The sequence below is a fragment of the Python bivittatus genome, unplaced genomic scaffold, assembly GCF_059951505.1.
Source record: "Python bivittatus isolate LINGU-HERP-01145 unplaced genomic scaffold, Pbiv_v1 ctg000010_np1212, whole genome shotgun sequence".
Classification (NCBI taxonomy): domain Eukaryota; kingdom Metazoa; phylum Chordata; class Lepidosauria; order Squamata; family Pythonidae; genus Python; species Python bivittatus.
In genome coordinates, this window is record NW_028277029.1 from 3,465,205 (window position 1) to 3,488,503 (window position 23,299).

Sequence of the window (23,299 nt, forward strand, 5' to 3'; positions counted from 1 at the left end):
CATTGCGGGCTGACACAGCAGCATCAAGTTTGGGTTGATTTTGGGTTTACACTGCGCAGCTTTCACAGTCGTGATCTGAGTTTAACACTAGCTGGTGCTCATGAGAATATTGGGGCAGCTGCTGTTTAGGGATGTGAAACGGCGGATGGTTTTGGATGCCAAAAAAAAGTAGATTTGGAAATGCACAGTTTATGTTCACCTCCCAGTTCTGGTGCAACACTGGAGAAAGAAGTGATGGTTTGTCAATGTGGAAACATAGACTTATTTGCTTACTCCACTCTAACTTAGAACACCCCCAGTTCAGGAAACCTATATTAGTAGTAGCAAATTTGACGCAAAAGGAAAAGTGATGAGAAGTGGGAAGGAAGTTATTCTGAATGGTTACCCTTTGCTTTCTCTTCCTCTGTATGCATGATGTCTGAAACTGCTGACAGTTTTCAGGGTCAGATTTATTTGCTAAATTTTCTTTGATAGGAATCTTTGCTTTGCGCATCACCCCATGATTGGTTTATAAACCCAGTATCTATCCGAGAAGAAGGGTTTAGGTTGTAACTATTTTGTGAGCGTTTAACAAACAGAAGAATGAAGTTGCTGCTGTTCGCTGGGCTTCTTCGGCTAATTTAAGGCAGCAGGAAAGAACAGGGACATCAGTGCCCCCCGCCGCCCCCCAGGAGCGATATCTGCAAAATGAACTCTGTCTTCATGAGGAAATGCTGTTGGCTGCAAGAAGTGGCTTTAAATAAACTAGAATCAGCTGCTTACCAGTTCATCAGTTAGCACCATTGATTTATTTCTTTATCAGCAATTTAAGAAAGTTACTGACAGTTCAGGCATTTCGTGGCCATTTAACTTACAATTGATCTCGTAGGCAATCCTTAATAGCTAGTTGCTTAAATTGGAATTGCTTTTTTCCCTGTCCTTGCTCTGTAATTGCAAGAAGTTACTGGACTGGACTGTTAATATCAGTGATCCGACACCCATTCAGACATACCTGCTGTTCCCTGAACAAAATGGACAAATTATAAAGCGTTAATTACTCAGGAAAATGAAAGCAGTAAAAATGTCTCCACCTCTTTGCTTCTTATATCTCTTCCAAACAAACACTGAATAAATAAATCTAAAAAAACATGTCAAGAAATTCCAGAAAATGATGAGTAAATGTGTACATATTAGCAAAAAAAGCAGGAATAAATTCAAAGATTCTCTATAAAAACACCATTGAAGGAGGCTTTGAAATTCAGAATGTTAGATCTTGCTATGATTAATAATATTTTGATAAAGTCAAAAGAATTGACACCGTGGTTAAATATGGAATATAGAAATATGCAAAAATTACGGCACTTCCTTTTTCCAAAAATATTCATAAGGAGCTGAAACATATTCAAAATCTGTTTCTTTTGAATTTCAACATTTAGAAAATATGGGCCTCTACATTAACTCCACACCCATCATCCTTTAGCCCTTTTATTTCATCATGCCTTTTATTATGAAGAAAAAATTAAATAGTACCCAGCACTAGGAAATGGAAGGACTGTATTATTTAAACGATTTATACAATGGGGACATTCCTAAAATGGGAAACCAATTATAGACAATTTTAGGAAATTCGTGGTTTCAAATTCATCAGATTTCACTGCAGTTCCTGTAAGTAGAATACAAGCAACTAGGGCCATGTCTAAATTTAAAATTAAACTAAATTTGTCAACTGATGGGAAGAAAGGGATTTTTTTTTAAATGTACATTTTATTAGAAGAGAAGCAAAGTTTTTTATTGGGTTAAAAACAATACAGGAATGAGAAATAAAAGCTCTTTACTTTTGACTTAATGGCCATTTGACTGGCATAGAAAACCACAGAAATCGATTTCAGCCCAAATTAGGGAAAATTCAACGAAAGTATTTCATGGATGGTATTTAACACCAAGGAAATTTTTAAAATGTAAAGGAATAGGTACATTTCTGGTGGTCTTCTAAAGTTGTTCAGTCTTGTTAGAATGAAATTTTTATTAAAATAGGTCAAATGATATCTCAGGCCATTATATTAGAACTTACGTTGCCTTACTAAGTTTTTTTTTATTATTATTCAGGCAACACCTTCAGGCACAACGACTTGATGGCTGTCTTATGGGTTGCAGCCAAATAGAAAGTAGGAAAATCCTGGAAAAGAGAAAAGGATTTGAATATTTCTCTATGGTTGCAAATATGCTGGAAAATCACTTCAATGGAAAAATTGACCAAAACCTGACTGCTATATCGCAATAGCACAGAAGATGTTTTTCTTCCACTTCACCGGGTTTAAACTTAGTCATTATGCACCACGGATGTTTAATAATTGTCTGTTACCTAGTTCCTAGGTAATCTAATGAAACAGGGTTATATGTATTCTGTTTCTGTATGCATTCCACTGTATTATTAGTTGTTAATACATTTAAATAAAGGGAAAAATTAAGTTTTTTCTTCTTCTGTTGAGCAAATGGTAGTGAAAAGTATTTTTTGAGTTGAAGGGTGTTGTAGCCCCACTTTCTACCATCAGCATCTGTGGGCAAGATGGCAGACATGGGGTATTGATGCTAGTCCCACCCCGTTTGTATGTGCGCCATCTTGTTTCTTCACCCACTTCCATCCGGTGGATATTGAAACTCTTGACTGAACTAAAGGTCCTACCGCATCCCCTTCTCTCAAGGAGGACGAGTCTCCTTAGGGGCCATGAGTCATCCCCAAAGAAATTTGAGCCAGTTACTGTCACTGCAGGACCAAACCATATGAATATTGCTCACACTTTGATTCAAGCTAGGTGGTAAGCTAAAGGATGCAACAATCCCCAAACACTTGTGCTTTCTCACAAACACACAGATGTTAACATAATATGCATGTAAGCGCTTGGTTAAATCCTTCAGAAGAAAACTCCGTTTAGGATTTTTCAGAAATTGTTGCCAGAACTGCTGTTCATATAAATATGTAGGATTTTTTTTCTCTTTCAGCGGAAACGCCTTGCATCAAATTATTTGAACAATCCCTTTTTCCTCTCCACAAGAGGTAAGCTCTTCAAATTGTTGAATGGAAGATCAGCACTCAAAAGTCGTGGATGAAATAGTTCCTGTAAATTCTAATCTCTTGTACTTGCAACCCATGTGCCATTCCATTGCAAAAGGAGCAAAATCTTGCAAAAACTACACATTTGGAACAAGAGGAAAAATTTTTTGAAGTGCTTGTTACTGAAAGATTACTTGGAAATACAGCTGGCTTGCTATACATCCCTAACATGTGAAAATTTATACATAAATTTTATGTATACTAGGCATTACAACAAAATTAGTAATCTTTAAAATGTTTCTTGAAAAATTGGCAGTTCTTGTTTTATTCTAATAACATTCTTTGGATAAGTATTATCATTTCTTGTTATAACATTTGTATTATAGACACTATACCATTAGTAATACCTAGCTGTATTGTGGTTGTACCAGAAACTGTAATTTTCGAAAGTAATTTTGCTTTTAGTAGAAATTATGCAACTTTTTGGCTGGAGCAAAAAAGACAATCCCTAAAATTTAGAAAGAAAAAACCCCCCGACATAGGTAGTCCTTGTTTAGCGACCACAATTGGGACTGACAACCTGGTCGTTAAGTGAAGCAGTCACTAAGTGAACCCATGACAGTGCTTACGATGTTCCTTCAGCCTTCCTTTGCTTTACAGACCTATGAAGGTTGTAAAAGTGAGGAATGATTGCAAAGTTACTTTTTCATCACCGTTGTAACTGCGAAGATTGCTATAGGAGGCAGTCCCTAAACAAGGACTATCAGTATATCAAAACTTTGCATCACAAATAAAATGCACGTACTCATTAACTCAGATAAGACCTGAGTTCTAAAGATACAGCTTTAAGAATTGCATAAAGTGTTGCAGTATAATAGTGGAATGGATTTTCTCAGTTCATTAATAGAAAACAGTGATGCTTTATCAAAATGTATGCACTGGGGGGTCGATCAGGATGGAATCAAACATTTAAAAGAATAATATTTCTACATTTTAACAACGTGAAGTATCCTTAATTTTTCTGCCACTCCCTTAGTAGTTGTTTTTTTAAAATTGATTATATGCCATCAAGTTGGTCCTGCTGATATCCTCAATTCTTTGAAGGTGCAGCTATCACCTCAACGTTATTCCAGTGGAACTAACCTTGTGCCTAACATGGACAAATGCTTCCAAGATGGGGTGGTTTTTCTTTTTGGGTTTCAGGGAGATGTTTTTATATCTATATCAATATCTATATCTATATCTCTGCTTTGCCACTGTTAGCGCATTTCTCTTCTCTTCTCCTAAGCTTTTCTGGAAAGGACATTTATCTCTGATCTTGCATAGTCCTAGCTGATCAACCTGTACCCATTATTTGTACGGATGGGCATTGAGTGTAATTGCACATTTTCAAAAAAGTGGCCACAGTTCCAAAACAGGAATCGTACAAAAATGGGGAATATAGGAAGGTTATATATATGTCAGTGTTTTTCAAACTTGGCGACTTTAAGATGGGTGGACTTCAAGTCCTTCAAGTTCAAGTCCACATGTCTCAAAACTGTCAAGTTTGAAAAACACTGATATATATGGATAAATGAAAATCAAAGAAAATGCAAGTTAAGCTGATTGTAATTATCTTTGTCTGGATTGCAACCATGAATGACTTTTGGATCATCATTTAGCTGTCACCCCATTAAGCTGGGATCCTAACCTCACTTCTACTAACCTGTGTTTGCCCTTCCTTTCATAACGCCAGCCAATGAGGATCCATGTTGGAAGGTACGTTTACCAACCCTCGTCCATTACTACAGACTGTTTCGATCGTAGCACATGAGAGAGTAATTTATGTCTGACTCCTGCAACACTTTTTCCTTACATGCCTTCCATCGACCCAAGAGCCACCCTGGGCTTTTCACACCATCATGAGCAACACTTCATAAAATGGGCAGAGCCAGGGGCTAAATTGAATTGGGTCACGTTATTTATTATTACTGGTTGCACAGTCAGCCAGATGTTTAGACTGGATGTGGCATTTTTATCCAGCTATCGAGTCCTTCCCAAGGACCTGGATAAGCAGATGTTGTTGTTTGATGGTGTTAAAGGTATCTGCAGGATATAAGGTGTTCCAAGTAAATCTGCCTTTTGCAGTTGACTGATGGTGATTTTGTCGATGCCGATGGTCTTCAAGGGGTGCTCCAGATGTTTTGGGATTGCACCCAAGGCGCCTATTACTATTGGGACTATTCTTGCTTTCTTTTGCCACAGTCGTTTTTAGTAGTAGTAGTAGTAGCAGCAGCAATAGTAAAATGCATTCCCATTTTTTTAAACGAATTCCACCCATCTACCCCATAAGCTGCAGGATTTTTCCTTGCTAATAGAGGGTGTTATGACATGAGATTCATTTCAGTCAATTCTTGATTAAAAGAAGAAATGTTTAACCTGGAGTTTTTAAGAGTGAAAATGGGTGACATAAACTTCTGGAGGACCCCTTTTATCCTCTAGTTTATCTTAACTCTCCAAGTTCAGCTCCTGATGGCTTCACAGGCATGTCCGAGTGGGGGCTGTGGTTTTTTAACATCTGTAGAGGAATGTTTTGCCACTGGCTTCTTCCAAGATGTTCTTCCATCTTCTCAGTCTAGGCGCAAGCCCTCAGATTTCTTGGTGGTCCCCCACCCAGGTATTAAACATGTGTGATCTTCAGAGATCAGCCAAGGTAGCCTAGGTGCTGCTAGATATCTGTTGTGGGATGTGTGTATCTGTTGTGTGATTTCCCAAGATAGTTTTTCTCCCAAAAAATAAAGAGTAGGAACAATACTCCTATTTGCATAATGATGTACAATGTATTTTATTGTAAATTAAGAAGGGAAAAAAATAAGAAAGTGTAAAACTGCTTAATAAATGAATAACCGACATAGAACATAATAACAGACTGAACAGCTGTGTGTCCGTTTAGACCTTCTGCGGTCCCATAATCCATTCCTTAATTTTGCATAATCCCTTACATAATGCTTTTTAGCTGTGGCTAAGGAATGCTGGGAAGAATGTAACGGAGACTTTTATGGGAATGATAGCGATAGGACGGAATTGGAACAAATGCTATAAAGGTTAGCGTCCAAGAAAAAAAATGATGAAAAGAAAATCATCAGGGCAGTGAGAAGGTTGAAAAATGATGTAATTGGAGCAATGTTAGAATAAGAAAGTGACTTACTTATGGCTGGGTGAGTTGCTCAATAAGTGTGGGAGGATGGCTTCTGTGCGTGGTGACTGAAGGAGTGTCATTACTGCTCCCTTAGCAAGAGTGAACGCAAAGCCTACAGGTGGATTAGCACGTTAAACGTGCCCAGGCTTGGCAGAATTGTGATTGAAACAGTATGAGAAGTAACAGTGAGCAACGTTTGTTAAGTGTAGTGCAGATTAGTGCCAGGCAGGGATGGTGCACAACATGTTTTTTAGCTTCTCAGCAGGTCATTTAGAAATGTATGGATGCGAGAAAGAAAGTTAATTGTGCATTGGTGATTTAGAGAAAATGTCTGATTTATAGAATGTTTGGGATGAATGTAGAGTTGAAGTTTGGTTGGTAAATCTGATAAGTACAGTACAGGATGCCAGGAGAGGTAGTCCTTGTTTAGTGACCACAATTGGGACCAGCAACTCTGTTGTTAAGGGAAATGGTCGCTAAGTGAAACCCCATCTGTGCTTATTGTAGGGGAGATGGGCGGGAGAGAAATCCAATAAATAAATAAATAAATAAATAAATAAATAAATAAATAAATATCTTACTTCAGCTTTCCTTTGCTTCGCATAGACCTGTGAAGGTCGTAAATGTGAGGATTGGTCATAAAGTTACTTTTTCATCACTGTTGTAGCTGCAAACAGTTGCTAAACAAGGCAGTTGCTAAACGAGGACTACCTGTAAAGCATATCTGAGAATAAATTAAGCAGAGAGTAAGACAAGGATGTGTGATGTTTCTTTGACCAGTTAATGTATTTATGGGTAAATGTAATAGGAATGCTTGTGGTGCTGTTAGAGCTGTGTTGGTTGGGAACATGAATGTGAGTGTACCTTTCCATGTAGATGATGCCTTGTGCTGGCAAAGAACCTGAATGATTTGCAGTGAAAGTTAGATAAATGTTATCATCAGATCTATAAAGAGCATAGATCTATACGTGAATGTATCAAAGAGACATTTGACCCGAAACGTGGAGTGAACCATTGCAAGTGATATATAAATGGTGAAAAATTAAAGCAAATGGATGAATTTGTGTATCTTGCTGGAATGTTTTCTAAAGATGGGGAAAGGGATGGATATTTTTAAAGATGTTTAAATGTTGACAAAAAATGTAGCTGGTAGTATTACTCCTGTTGTGAGGAATGAATATGGGTGATGGATATGGACATAGGATTGTGCTCCAGATGCTCATGGGATGAGTGAAAATATTGCCACAACTGTTTCATCGTTCATTAACTGTGGGATAAGGGACGAATACTGTGTACCAAATAGTTGGCTTTGCTGTTACCTTATAGTGACTACGTATGAAGGAGATCTTGGATTTGCCAGAATCTAGTCTCTACTCCAGTGTAGGTGGTTAAGGGCTACGTCTGGAGTTGGGCTAGATTGTGAGAGGTTGTGTTGCAGTTTCAGGAAGACAGTGACAGTGGTTTCTTGAACCCCAGCTGGATGCTCCATGTAACTCGGGGATTTGGTGTGAGTATAAATAAATAAACAAACCCAAATAAACCCAACCCAGGCATAATAAATTCATGAAACTTTTTCTGTGATAAAAAACATTATTATTTTTATCTTCCTTAAAAGCCACATTAATAAGTCACATTCTGAGCTGCAAAATATATGGACTCAAAAGCTAATAGACTTTTAATTCTCCTAAGAGTAATTAACATTGCCAGTAGATTAGCAAAGCAATTTAAGTTGACACATTATTTTGTGATACTGGAGTTATTTTTCTCAGCATTTTAATGCCACTCTTCAACCCAAAAAAAGCTTCCTTGAGTGGCTTGCAAAGATAAATAAGAAGACAGTTGCTACTCTCAGCCTTACAATTAAACTTTTCTTCTGATATTTTGCTGCAACATATGCATGAAATAGGAGTTTAATTCAGTTTGGCTGCCCTTGAAGTTTCACTCAGTCCATTTCACTGGATGACTTTCAACTCTATTAGGAGAAAAAGAGAACAATATTGTCCTGTCCATTATCTTTATGCATATGCAGGACTCTGAATAATTTGATGTTATTTGCAAACTTTGCATCTTGACCTGCTTAATTTGGGCACACATGTTTTTAAATGTGTTTTTAAATTATATATTTGAAATACTGTCAGTCGCCCAGAGTCTTCCCAGAGTCGGGCGGCCTTAAAAATCCAATGAATAAATAAATAAAGTCTTTAATCAAACTAAAATGTGGCAGCCTTTCCTTTTAGAGAGGGTTTTTCAGTTCCCTGATCGTTCTGAAAAGCAAAGAGAGATGACAATCTTTTTTTTTTAAAAAAAGAAAAGCCTTTAAAGTCCTCTTTTTGAGATGGATAATGAGAATGGTATTCCATGTGTGTAAGGACAACGTGATAGAGACAATTCTATTTTTGATTGATTTCATAACAATTCCAAGTGTGTAATTTCCCTCTTTCACAGCTGCTGTGTATTAAATTGGCATTTTCATTGCGTTATCCATCAGGGCTACCAGATTTCTTCCTTGATTAGCAGGACTATGCAAGCATTTGAGGGGGTAGAGGGATGTGCAGAGTATATCGGCATGTGCAAAGCACACTTCCTTGAACCATTAAAGCAGCCATGCCATTGGGAAGGTCCACCGTAGCTGCTTTCGTTCCCTGTTCCTCAGAAAGATGAACTCCTACGTCAAGTTCTTCATACTTGGCTCCAAGGCATAGTGATGCTTAGATAGTGATCTTTGATGTGATCCTTTGAGCAATGCTTGCAAATAAACAAGTGTGTCAGTGAAATGTCGTGGGGTGCGATTGTTTACTGAAGCTCGTTTAGAAGAACGGCGGGCCAAAAAAATGACCGGTGTCTGCTTGTGAGGAACCGCTTCACCCTTGCCCTGGTTCTCTTTCAGAATGAGGTCAGCCATGAGGAATACTGTTCAGCATGCAAGCACGGTGCCAACTTACAACCTTGCGGAACATGCTCCAGGGCCTATCACCTCAACTGCTTGGATCCTCCCTTGAAGACTGTCCCTAAAGGAGTATGGGTCTGTCCCAAGTGCCAAGAAAAGGTGAGCTACTTTGCACTGCAAGTACTTAAAAAAAACAACCTGAGAGGTGAATTCCATTTAATTTTGGTAAGATAGAGAGTTGTATGATCTATTCATCTTTTCCGCAAAAACTTTCTTTCTCATCTGAGGGTGAATTATGACCTCAGTAGTCATGTTCCTGTCATAGTCATGTCCTCATCAGCAGGGGAGGAAGACCTGACTCTAAGGATCAAGTCTCTGATGTCTCAAATCCCCAGGTCTCTGTGTCTGTATGTAGCTTTGGGTTCTTGACTGACTAGCCCACAAGAGCGTTATAGATGTTGCATCAAAGGACAAAGAGTTGGGGAAACACTGTGGGAAGGTCAATCACTCTGGAGCATTATGTGTTAATTTTAAGCCAACCGTTGTATTGAAAGAGCCCAGTCTTGCTGACTGGGTGATCAAGATCTCGGAGTCGGAGTCTACAGATGCTGAATCAGAAGCAAAGGGACACGTTTCTGCCTTGTTTCTGGTGCTAGAAATGGTTCCTCAGGATCCGGTTCTGTTCTCATCTTTCTCTGCATCCAGTGTGAAGAGGGTGTGTTATCGTTTGATTAAAGTTAGCCTTCTTGAAAACAGTGGGATATAAATTTATTGTGACTAACTTTACTTTCTTTCATTGTTTGTAAAAATGTTACTGGATTCAGTCCTGGTAGGAGTATACAGAATATTTCAAATTTGAACCATTTTGCATTCAAAACACTCCATTTTGCATATCAAACAGACTCTTTCGGAGTGTTTTGAGATTGAAACAGAGTGTTTGGAATTAAAAACAGCTGTTTCAGGCAAGAGACTCTGCCAAGATGATCAGAAAATCCCATTCCAAAATGCAAAAGGCAGCTGTTTCCTGCCGGAAACAAGTGTGTCCACCTCAAAATGGGGTGTTTCCATTTAGAAGCAGTTCAGATTTAAAACATTTTGCACGCCATCATTTGCAAAATACCTTGTTCGCTCTGTCAACTGTTGTGCAAAATAAATCATCAGTATTCCCCTTTCTACAGATGGGCCTAAACATTTGCTTCTGAAGTACACCTGCATTCCCTTTTCAGAAGTTGGATTCTATTCTTAGGATTTATTTACTCTAGAGTGACTTCCATACAGAATTTTAAAAACGAGTAGTGTTTGAGAGAAAAGCTGATAATGTCTGTTCCGCCAAGAAATTCTAGATTGCTCTTCTGTGAGAAAATATCCGAAATATTTTCTGAAATATTTTCAGATTGATAAATCTGAAACTTTTACACAGCCTGATGCTTACCAAAATCCTGTTCTAATGCATGTAAAAAAGAGACACGTCAGTTGCATCATCGTGCCCCCTCCCCATGGCCAGTGACCTGCAAAATACTCGCCACAATCATAGCAGTGAAAAAAAAAATCATCTCCCTCACTTATTTGCTTATTTAATATATTGGTAGATTATGACTTCTTAAAGTACGGAACACAAACAATAGCAGTGAAATGATATATTCGAGTTAAAAAAAAAAAGAATAATAACAACACAACATTCCTGCAGAGAAATCTTAACTGAAAAAATCTTTAGCAAGTGCTTAGAAGATGCAACTGAGAATTCCTTGCCAATTTTAGGACAAAGAATATCTCCAAGTCCAGGAGTATTATGTTATATTTGCCACTCAGAGTCACGTATGTGATTTCATTGGCTGCATGCATTCACCAAATAAATAAATAATAAATATTCTATTCTACATTTCTTGAGCTACAGAAATTTTAATTTGCCCGTCAATATTATGCAGAATAGGAAGTGTAAGTTAGGACGCCTGTGCTGAGTGATTCCGACTCGTCTTTCCATTCTCTGCTTCTCACCGAGGAGTGCTTAGCGTTCCCAGATTTTTTTCAGTTCAGCAGGAACAGGATTACTGCATGGAGAAACATTTCTTTTGAGACAAGGAAAAAGACATCTTTAGTGGTTATGGAAACAACAAAGGTGTTTCTTTGTGAACACCGACAAGCTAAAGCTTTTCTTCATCCCTACAGTCATAGGCAACCAGTCGGTGTGGTTTAGAGGTGATGTTTGCTAGATGAATAAAAGGGAGGGAAAGAAAGTACATTTTCCTATATGATTTCCCGGGCATTCTTATTTTACAAACCAATGAACCAGTTTTGTGTAACTGTTGGGTATTTCTCATACGATCAACTTTTGATTAAGAAATCTGGGGGAGGAGATGCTGAGGTGCTCACAAATATTGTGTCCTAAGTGTGTCCTTGAATCGTTGAAAGCTGTTATTATCTGAAACCTGTAGGTGTTAAAGAAAGATGACAGTGTCCCCTGGTCTGGAACTCTGGCTGTAGTGCAATCTTACGTTACTCATAAAACAGGTATGTGCTCAAGTGATTGATTATCAGGTAGAGTTCCTCAAGTGTCAGCAGCTTGAAAATGGAAGTCGCCCCAGGGGGTGGATTGCAGGCTTCTCCAAAGGAACGCGCCCGTCCAAACGTAACAGGAATTGTCAGGCTAGGACTTCTACCAACAACTGTTCTTCACACAATTTGCATTGGAGACAAAACTATTTTGAGGGAGAGAGACAGTGGATGAATTTAGACACCTTCCTAATATACTTATTTGAAAGCTTTTTTTTTTTGCTTACTCTTAATTCTTACGTGTTTTGCTCCTTTAGACTTTTTAGATGTTGTCCTTTAGAATCCTAGAAGGTGGCAGCATATAAATGAATAATGAATCAATCAATAAATCAATCGGAATCTCTTCCCCAACTATGTTCACAAGAATGGAACTCTATATAGATAGTCCTCACTTAATGACTGCCCTGTTTAGCAACCAATTCGAATTTATGATGGTGCTGAAAAAGTAGATTTATGACTGGCCCTCAAAGTTGCAGCCATCGCGGCATCCCTGCGGTCATGTGATCGTGATTTGGGTGCTTGGCAATTGGTGCACATTTATGACGATCACAGCATCCCGCAGTCACGTGATCGCCATTTGTGGTCTTCACAGCTGGCTTCCGACAAGCAAAGTCAACAGGGAAGCCAGTAAGAAGTCACAAGTCATGGTCACATGATGTTGCACTTAACACCTGCAGATGATTCACTTAGTGACTGCAACGGAACTGATGTTGTAAGTTGGGCCCGGTCGTGTGATGTTTCACTTAACTGCTGCACCACTTAGCAACAGAGTTGTCAGTCCCAATTGCAGTAGATAAGTGAGGACTACCTTGCATTCTCTTGCAGATCTCAGTGCAGCCACTGAATTGTATGAGAAAAATGGTGGGTTAGGATCTAAAAGTCTGCTTTTCCACATATACTGTCTGGGTCATATCTGCACGCAAGGGAGGCACTGGATTGAGATCAGTGCTGATGTTGCTTGTTCCCATCCTATTGCTGGGCTTCCAACCATCTTGGAAAGCTGAGCAGATTAACACCATATGGTATTCAGCTGAGCTTCATGTCCTGTGGGCAGAAGAACTTCTCCTTGGTGAGAACTCCAGCCTCATCTCTCCTCCAGAACAACACCCGTCCTTCTCTGGGACAACTTTGGGAGATGGGGCTACTCCTACCTTGGCTGGCTGGCAGGGACACTGGCCAACACACTTGCCTGTTGGAGATAGCTGTTGGGCAGTGTAACAAAATGATTATAGTTAGGTGGGAGAAGCTGGCAGCCATGTGGAAGGGGCTTGACTTGAGTCAAGGAGCATCATGTTGAGGTGGGGAAGGCAAATGTGCCCCCTGTGCATCTCCCATAGTTATTGCCCTGAGGAGCTGTCCAGTTCTTACCATCCTTCCAGCTAAATTACAGATGCATTTGTTTAACTGCTGCATTGGGTAGAAAATGTCATTATCTTCATTTGTTCTGGTTTTGTTTGTGTCTTTTTCAGTCAAAGAAGAAGAGAAGAGGAGGTTATTAAAGAGGAGCAATGAATTAAGAGGAGAACACAGACAGCTGGAGGAAAAAGAATGCTTTCTTAATAATGCAATGAAGGTATAATTCCCAACTTGCGAATTATCTCAAGGGCCAGGGTAAACAAATAGACAAATCTGAATGCTTCCCTAAATTCCAGAAGGTGGTAGCCAAAGACATTGCTCCTTCAAGAGCAGTTTTAAGAAAACACGTCTTGGCAATCCATTATAGTTAATTGTCCTTTAAGCCCCATTATGTCATTAAGCATTTCGTTTCCACCGCTGGCTTGCTTACAGCAGTTCCTCATCATTTGGAGCATGATCGCTGTAAAAATAGTTCCACTTGCCTTCTGTGAGGTCTGAGTCTAGGAAGAGGCAAATCCAGCAGCTTTAGAGCAAACGTTGCATTACAACAGCATTGCTAAGCAGGTTAAAAAAAAAAAGATACAAGACTTCTTCCAGTCATGCTTGACTTAAGTCACGCCACCAACATGCCATTGAGGGTTTCTTGGCAGCAAAATACTTCTTTAAAACGCACACACACACACTTCCATTTTCTAACCTTAAAACCCTGATTTCCTGCTGGTCTGTCTACTAAGCAGGTCCAAATAATCTTTCAATATCAATCAGAGTTGGATAGGCTCCATAACAACTGTGATCTTCATGCTTTACCGTTTAATGACCTTCACTGAGATGGACTCTGCTGTGCGTGCTTTCTTAAGCGTCAGCCCCGCAGAACTCAGCAGGGCTTGAGTTAAACCAGTGGAAGAACGTGCTTAAACCCACGTTCCTTTGAAGGAAACCCAGGAGCCTTTCTTCGTCTGTCCCCGCGGCTCCTTGGTGCTCCCCGCGGCTGTTGGAGCTGAATCGCCCAGATGTTACCAGTCACTGCACAGATTCCACCTGTAATTCTTACTGAACCGTTCAGGTGGCAGCTGGATGAATCCTCTGGTTCAGTGGTTCCTGGGTAGAAAGTTTCCATTCATCCAGGGAAAGTTGGAGGTGCATGATCCAGAGGGCAGGTCCGATTTCCAGGGCAAGGCTTTGGCAGATGATCCAGAAGAGGTTCAGAGGGAACACCTGAATTGCGAGGCCTTAGCAAGATCCCATTCACAAGAGCTTTGCTGGGGCACAGCCAGTCAGCTTTTAAACCCATTCGCCCTCGAGCTGAGATGCTCGTTCCTGCTCAGAAGGGGCCGTTTTCCCTGCTCAGCACCCAGAGCAGCTTTTCCTTCTCCTGGCGCTGACTTTCAGCGCCCTCTCACCATCTGATGGTGGCCCGATACGTTGCAGTGTTTGGGGCCTGAATTTTGCTCATGCCGCCTTGGGATGGACAGAAGGCGAGTGCCTTCGCTGCGTGGCGTGGATTTCTGGTTGCGCTCTCTCTCCTTGCCATGCGCAGGGCTTAACGATAGGGTAACTCTTCTCCACTTGAAAACAGAGACTTACGTTGATGCCTAGCTGTATTTTTATCATCTGGGAGAGGCATTATGGATATTTTATGGCATTCAGGATGACACCAAAGAGAGAATAGGACAGTGGTACCTCGGGTCACGAACTTAATTCGTTCCGCGACTCTGGTCGTGACCCGAATTGGTCGCGACCCGAATCAAATTTCCCCATAAGGTTCAATGTAAATACGGTTAATCTGTTCTGAACCATATGTATTTTTTTAAAAAAACCACAAAAATATGACACAAAATACAGTACGAAGAGAGAGAACGCTAACCTTGCTTGAGGCGTGGAGGACAGGAAGGCGGGTGGGGAGGCGGTTATTGTTTGGAGGGAGAGTCCCCCTCCCTACAGGAAGCCACGACCACGTGTCACGGCAGGGAAAATGGCCGCGGATCCTGTTCGTCACCCGATGCGGAGTTCGCGAACGGAAGCAAAATTTTGCGAACGGTGCTGTTCGTGACCCGAATTGGTCGTGAACAGAAGCGTTCGTGACCCGAGGTACCACTGTACTTTAGTGAAAGAGATCTGTTCCCTTTACTGTACATCGGGGGGAGCAGCTTGTTGTTGGGGCACTCACAGCGCATGCGTTCTCCGTTGAGTCCTGCTGCAGCTGCCCTTACCCCTGGATTCCTCCCACATGCACGCACACACTCCTGTGTCATTGGTGGCACCATCTCAGCTTTCTCAGGGCCAATCATAGAGGGGTGATCTTCACTGAAATATAATCCTGAATGAGAATGCTCTTTTCCATGCCTTCTTCCTCATCACGATGGAGAGGAAGCTGGGCGTGCACCCAAACGATCATACCGGGAGTGGGATAGTCGGGTCAAAAACGTCAAGATGGTGGCCACATCCATGTGATTGAAGTCCTGCCCCATGTGACACACAGAAAAAATGGTTGGGGCTTCAATCGCATGGTCCCAGCCACCATCGGGATTTTATTGACCCCCCAGTGCCACTGTATCCGACTTATTCTTTGAGGCTGAAAATGGTGTCCATTCCAGAAGACATAATAATAGAAACCAAAGGGAATTGGATATCTTTGTTGCATAATGATGTTGTGTAATATGAGGGAGTAAAATCAGAAATTTAGACAGCGGCGTACTCGTTCAGACGGGAACTTTGGATGGTGACTGCAGAAACTGAGTTCAGCACAGAGTACAAAACTGATGGAAGCGACGAAAAATATGCCAGAACATGACTGCATTCCTGAGCTTTTTATGAAATTGGAATGGATTAATTGGGAGGCGAGGTTTTAAGAGTGAGGAGTTAAATTAAAAAGTGATTGACAAGTGAGAAACAGAGGAGCTTCTGACTCCTACACTTTGCATTAGAAGATCCTAGGGTGCAAAATTTCATATTAATATTTTATATTGAAATGAAACATGAAACAAAAGTTATTAAAAGATGTTTGGGATCTTTTTTCTGCATGTTTGCAGTTGTGCAGGAATTTATGGCTGTTTTACAGAAATATTGATGGCCTTCTCTTTAAAACAGAATTTATTTCACATAGTGTAGATCAGTGTTTCTCAACCTTGGCCACTTGAAGATGTGTGGACTTCAACTCCCAGAACTCCCCAGCCAGCTGTGCTGGCTGGGGAATTCTGGGAGTTGAAGTCCACACATTTTCAAGTGGCTAAGGCTGAGAAACACTGGTGTAGTTGTTTGTTTTTACTGGAGGTGAGACATTTCTTTTTGTAAGTAAAAGGGACACTCCAAGCGTGTATGTTGACCCATTCCTTAATGCACAGCTTCTCTGCTTCCTCTATTAAAATTCTATCAGAAATATCCTTTGTAAGCCTAAGTTAATTTAATATGCATTTATTCTTTGCAGCAACAGAAATTATCCCTTAGTTCAGACGTTACACGAGCAAGCCTTAAGTAGACAATTCCCTATGAAAATGCCACCTACTCTATTGACTAAGACCACTTTCATGCACATAAAGACTCAACATGTGGGCCAGAGGAAAATAAGGTCGATAAAGAATCCTTCTATTTTCTGTCCGAGTGGGCTGAATATCCAACTTCTAGAAAGCTTGATCTCTGCTTGTCCATGTTGGGTTGGACCTGGGTTATGTGTTCAGTCCAAATATGGAGTGGGATTGTGATGTAGAACTTGTGTCCTTTCTACAAACAAAGGTATTACGGATTGCAAAGCTCTCGAAACAGACATTCTGCAGAGTGTATTAGCTTGAATGTCGCCCCTCTCTTCAAAGCAGCCATGTCTGGGTCAAAACGGCTGGATTTTGTGACTTTTTAGATTTTCTTCCCTGGGAGCCGCATGTCACTACAAATTGCTCTGGAAAGCTCCTGCATTGAAAAATATGGTACCCCCACCCTCCCCATTATTTGGGGGATGGCTGAGACGCCACATTTTTTAGAAATACCTTTGGAGAGGTGGCATTAATAATGCTGATGTTTGGATGCCAGCTAGTGGAAGTAAAACCTCAAAAGTTGAAGTGGAAATCTCCTTCGACTCAAGTATGGCTGCTGGTGACTCCATGGAGGTGGCTTGCTTTCTTCCAGAAGTAGAAAAATATGGTTTGGGGGTTTTAGCTCTCTTTATTGTATGGGTTTTTGCTTATTTTTTGAATAAGGTTCAAAAAAGGTTTTTTTGTTATGTTTCACAGGCTGTCAGATGATGGAGGTATGGTGGAATTTGGAAGGGGGAAGTTTGTGGTTTGGGTTAGGTCCACTGCAGGTCCACCTCCAGTGGCATGGGTTGGGTTTATATGGGGCTTCCCTGGGAATTGAGACTTTTTGAGTCTGCACTGCATTACTCCTGATTCCTGGTTACCTCTGCTGCTTTTTGGGTTTGGGTCACAGTTGAATGGTGATGGAACCTGGTTGGTTGGCTTGGACACTGTTGCTACTGATGACTCACCATTCTGGACCTGCCAGTGAGTAAGTGGAGAGGGTGGTCCTCTGGAGTAGAGACTTTGGGGCTAGCAAGGCTTGCTGTATGACTTCTCCCCCTTGGCCACAGGCCTGGCTTTCAACTTGGATGTTCAACAGGATTAGTTGGTGGGAGTCAGGTCGGGAGGACAGAGGAGCTGCCAGTTCCTGGGGAGGCAGGCTGTGTTAGTGCCCCTGGGTCACCGTTGATGGAGGCACTCGGGGAATATCTCAGCTCTCTAGCCGGCAGCTCTGTTTGGTCCCTGGTGAGCAACTGGAACAGGATGTGAATTGAGCGCTGGACATTACTGCTCCTCAGTGGCCTCTCCTTTGGTGACCAATCTCAGGAGGCTCTCCAGGAGATAAAGCATCACCAGAAATGACACTTAGAGTGCTAGATAAAGAAAGCAAAAAACAAACCTGACTGAACATGGGTATGTACCCATGTTTGGACCTATACCATGGTGATAAGGGAGGCAAAGCATTTTTAGTTTTCCTCTGTTATTACATTGGAGGACTGCTGTTCAGTGGCCTTGTTTAGGGGAGGAGATGGTCTTGATCTCCCCTAAAGATCTTCTGCCTGGCCTTTGTGATCAGTTTGCACAACTCTTTGCCAACAGAGTTGTTCAGTTTTGTTGTGGTCTGCCTCTGCATGGACAGTTGACTAGGGCATTGTCATAATCTATTATCTGGGACTCCTTTTGGCCTGCGACCTCCAAGGTGATGGTGTCCCCGTTGCCTCCTGCCACTTACTGCTTAGACTCCTGCCCATCCTGGCTCATGTGGGAGACAGGTGGAGTGGTGAGCGTACAAATCTGAGAAATCGTCAATGCCTCATTGCAGGAGGGGGAATTTCTTGCAGCCTTAAAAGAGTCTGTAGTTCTGAAGAGGCATCCCTGGATCCAGTGGTCTTGGAAACTATTAGCTGGTCTCCAGCTTCTTTTTGTAGGGAAGGTTGTGGATCCGGTAGTGGCAGATCAACTTCTCAGCATCCTAGAAGCAGAATATTTGGACCCTTTTCAAGCAGAGTTCAGGCCCAGATGTGGATTGGAGACTGTATTGATTGTTCTCTTGGGTGATCTGGGTCAAACCCTGGATGGTGTAAGCACCCCTCCTGATCTTATTGGATCTCTGAGTGGCTTTTGATACCACCGACCATGCTATCTTATTGGACAGCCTGCTGGAGTTGGGGAAAGGAGACATTGTGTTACGATGGTTCTGCTCCCTCTTCAGCGCATGGTTGTAATCTGTTGTGGGGGGGAAAGAGAAGACAGCCATGTGGAGCACTGCAGGGGGCCTTTCTTTCTCCCCTGCTTTTTAACTTCTACTGTATACAAAGCTGTGAGGAGAGGTCATTTGGTGGGTTTGATGGTCAGTATCATTGGGGTGCTGATTGTAACTCAAATCCTAGGCTGTGAGGGCACTTGCTGTCAATGTTCTTTCATGGTGTCTGGAGCCTACCAAGGTCTGGATGGGAGAGAATAAACTGAAGTTGAACCCCAGTAAATCAGAGTTGCTGCTGATACATCAGAGTTCTCTATCACCACCAGAGATGTTCCTTGGCAGGTTCCATGGGGGGCAGGTTTGTGACTTGGGGGTCCTTCTGCACTCTTGAACAGCAGGTGGAAGCCTGTGAGGGGCCTATGCCCAGTTTTGGCTGGTGCTCCAGTTGCGATCTTCCCTGGTGTGGCAGGACCTGGCTACAGTAACTCACACCCTCATTACCCCTTGGTTAGACTGTGGTAGTGTGCACTACTTGGGGCTGCCTTTGAAGACTACTCAAAAACTTCCGTTGTCCAATCCACGTCCTTTTCAGCTCCTGGCACTGGAAGGATATAATACTGGTTTGGTGGACTCTGCCCTGGTGGCAGATCGATTTCCAGGTAAAATTTAAGGTGCTGGCTTTGACCCATAAGGCCCTTTATAGCGTGGCACCTGCAGAACCACCTACCCCAACCAGCACTGACTTAACCTGTTAGAACAACCAAGGAAAAACTGCTGCAAGTCCCACATTTTGGAGAAGTTTCCAGGGGTTTTTCCTCTGAGTTTACACATAGCACAAGCTTTTCTTTTCTCTTTCCGTTTTATGGCTTTATTTTTGCAGGGGTTTGTTTTGTTACATGTTAGTCTGCGTGTTTTACATGTCGTCACGGACATTTTTTGGTACATTCCATGTAAGCCTCCCAGAGTAATGTTGACTGCAGTGGGGTAGGAATGCCTTTAATGAAAAAGTAATAAAAACAAGCACATGGATTTTTGGCTTTCCATTCTTAGAAACCTGGCAGTTCCCGGGGTCTCCCCTCCAAGTAATAGCCAGGCCGGGCTGTGCTTCTTTATTTCTTTGCTGAATTTAGATCCTGTCTTTCTTTCAGGAGGAGATCAGTCAAGGTGAGATAGAGGTGATCTTAGTAAATTGTGCATTACCTCAGGCCGAAACTGGTTTTGAAAAACATCCCTGCGTCGAGTTACGTAGGCATGCCACCGAGAAGAAATAGGGAAGGGGGGGAAAAATCTGCTTTTAAGCACCCTGACTGATACTCTGGCCATAAGGATGTGGCAGCGTAGCTAACGCGGTTGCAGGTCCTCTGTGAAGTCCGTTTGCTGGGGTCATTTCTCGTTGATGATTTCTTCCTGTCTCTCCGTTTCTGATTTGACAGAAATGCCTAGAGCTAAAAAACAGCCTGTTGGCCCGGCAAAAAGGGGTTCAGTCGTCGCTGGAACACCTCAAAACCCTCATTAGACTGATTCAGAACGAGCAGATGCTTCAGGTGACCATGACAACGACCACCACCTCCTCCCTGCTGACTGTCCCCTGGACCAAACCCTCCGCTGCCTCGGCCGCCGCTGCTCCCCAACCCTTGCAGCCGGCCCAGGGCAACAACTGACTGGGGCTGCCCCCCGCCGGCGGGTCTCCCCCCTTCTTCAGGAGAGAACCAGTCCAACCGACCAGGACGCTTTCGTGCATGCAGGCGGAGAGGCGCATCCGGGGGGAAAAAGCAAAATAGACTGGCAACGCAGGAAACGGCAGCGTCAGTCTTCTTCCATCTCCCAAAGGGCGTGGGGGGAAATAGGAGATCCCGACCCTCGAGGCCCCCTCGGCAGCTCAGCGTCGTTTCCCCCCTTCTTCGTTGCTGGGAATCTCAGCGCTTGCAATCCTCCCTTCCCTTTGTTCGGTTGCGTTGGCCTTAATGCAATTAAGAAAGACGACGAGGCCGGTGGCGGAAAGGTGCGAGGAAGGAGGAATGGCCGGGAAGGCAGTGCGCTAGTGCAGATAGGTGGTGGGCGGGAGCCGGAGCGGCCAAGGGTGGCTCTCTCTTTAAAAAGGATAAGGAATAGTTTGGGACCTAGCATGGATTCCTGATTTTTTGGAAAAAGGATCAAGTGTCGTTTTCATTCAGGGCTATAGAGAAGAGTTGCATTTGTGGACACTTTCAGAGCCTTCAAAATCAAATCTTTTCTTTCTTTCTTTCTTTCTTTCTTTCTTTCTTTCTTTCTTTCTTTCTTTCTTTCTTTCTTTCTTTCTTTCTTTCTTTCTTTCTTTCTTTCAGTATTATAGCTGAGAATTGCAGATATTTAAATAAAAATGTATGAAATTTACCATTTCTAGTGAAATATTGAAGTATTTTCATGCCGAGGCTTCTGTATATGCGTTCTGAAGTATTGAAAGAGTTATGCCTGTGAACCCCTTCATTTTAGCGGGTCCTCTTAACTTATTTTGCTATTGATGTATTTTTCTCATTGGGGATATTTTGGGGGTTTTCTGCTGTTGTTCAAGGTTTGACAGATGATAATAGAGACAGATATCTTCATCAGGTTGGGTCTTTTTCGTTTGGGGGGTTCCTTTCGGGGTGTCTGTAGGGTGGGGTCAAAAAAGTCAAGATGGCAGCCGTGACGGTGCAATCAAAGCTCCATCTCTTTTGCAGGGAAAGCTTTGATTGTGCTGTCGTGGCCGCCATTTTGACTTTTTGGGCTACGTCCTGCAGCAGCCCCGGCTGGTTTTGACCCCCTCCTTTTTTTTAATTTTTTTTTTTTTTGAAGGAAGAAAGCAAATAATATTCATTACTGCTGCTTTTTGTTTATCAAGACAGTACAAATGATATGCCAAAAAAAACTTAACTCTTTTGTACTGCGTTTTTATTGTAAAATAGGAAAGGTGGGGGAAAAATGATTTTTCCCCCTTACTTGCGGAAGTGTCTGCTAAAATTTACAGGACAGGAAATAATCTGCCTCAAGAGGTCATTTCAGGAGTTGGGGGGGGGGGGTATCTGATTGTGAAAACTTTTTTTAAAATTTCTTTTTATAATTTTGTTAAATTGGAACACCTGTAAGACATTAGCTTTAGCTTGAGAAGATGCTAGAAAATTGCCTATATTTCATCTGACTTTCCGCTAGCTAGTCTTCCTGAAGCAACCCAGTTCAGACTGCGCCTGGTGTAGGTCAGATAGCCTATGCTGGCGCCTCGAGGCTTAACCTCTCGAGTTCTTGGGTGGGCAGATGAGTCCCTCGCCAGCGCGGCTTTTCCGTTTTATGGCTCTGTTCCCTCCTTTGCTTCCAAAGGCTCACCGTTTCAAAATTCAAGGGTGGAAGGGGAAATTTAAAGTTTTCTGACGGATATAATAAAGATGAAACTGAAAGTAGCAGAGTATTTTAATAGCATTTGTTAAGGTTACTTTTTTTAGCAGAGGGGTTTGCGCTGTTTAATTTTTTAAGGCAGCCTACGGACTCACAGACGTGGCCAAAAACATACGTGCTCCTGAGAAGTAACGTGGTCGACATCGAAGGAAGGGCAGGGAGGAGGAGGTGTCTTGCCCGTCCGCAGCGGCGCCCCGTGTTTGGCAAGGCTCGGCCTGCGCGCCCCGCGGGCGAAGCGCCTCGCGGGGCCGGAAGAGCCCAGGAATTCGGCTCTGGAACTGGACGCTGCCCCAGGAGGCAGCCCGCAAGCCCTTTTAACCATTTTCACAACTCCGGGAGAAACTGTGCAGTACTATACAAATCTATTTTAATACACGTAACACTCTGTTGAACCAGATTTTTATATTCTTTTATTGATGAACAAAAGTAAAACACCGTCGCGATATGTTGGTGAGGTATACCAATTTATGCATTTGGACATAGCTTGCAATGTAAATGTTATGGGGTTTTGCAGTTTTCTTTCCTTCTCAGATGAATTTAAAGAAATAAAGGGTGGGGGAGGGAAGCATAGGAAGTTTCTTTATTGGGAAAACTTTCTGAAAAAGTGCTTTTCTGGGACTCTTAAAAAGTAGTTATTTTGGAAAAGGGACTGTCCCCTGGATAGTGTGCATAGAAAGCAAATTGTTTGTCTTAAATATACCAATGTAGTTTACTTCTTTAAGATGAATTAAACTTGACTGACAGATTTAAAACTGGTGTGGTCACTGAGGCGTGCTTATATTTCTCCAGACCTTGCATGTGTGCTCTGGTAATTCAATTAAGAATTATTTTGTCATCCTTTCTGTCACCACTGCTCGTCACCTTTTTCTTCTTAGGCCTTTTAAGAGAAAAATATCTTCTCTCCAGCAGTCCTTAAATGAACTCTGCTTTGCACTGTCCAACATTGGCAGGTAGCGGAAGCGACAACAGACGAACAACCATCCGTACGAAAATGAACTTTATAAACCAGGAACTTAAAACGTAATAAACAAAATCTATCGTGCCTTTTAGTTGTCTTCAATACTTGATTTTTGCTGTTCTCTGTCTACATGCCAAAAGTCTTAAAAATAACGTTCGTGTCTTTAGTCTGCAGTGTCGCAAAGTAAAATTAGACCTTGTCTGTTAAGATTTTGGCACATTA

The 23,299-nt window shown here is 42.0% G+C and overlaps 1 protein-coding gene across 1 annotated transcript in view; it reads left to right on the plus strand.

The window, feature by feature from the left end:
- Positions 1-23,004, plus strand: part of PHF21B (PHD finger protein 21B) — a 165,047-nt gene extending 142,043 nt beyond the window's left edge. The window contains exons 8-13 of the mRNA XM_088149773.1: positions 2,980-3,034; positions 4,767-4,789; positions 9,097-9,255; positions 11,529-11,604; positions 13,116-13,219; positions 20,145-23,004. Of these exons, the coding sequence (XP_088005899.1) occupies positions 2,980-3,034; positions 4,767-4,789; positions 9,097-9,255; positions 11,529-11,604; positions 13,116-13,219; positions 20,145-20,372 (645 nt within the window). The 3' untranslated portion in view covers positions 20,373-23,004. The remainder of the gene's footprint in view (positions 1-2,979; positions 3,035-4,766; positions 4,790-9,096; positions 9,256-11,528; positions 11,605-13,115; positions 13,220-20,144) is intronic.
- Positions 23,005-23,299: the final 295 nt, after the last annotated feature.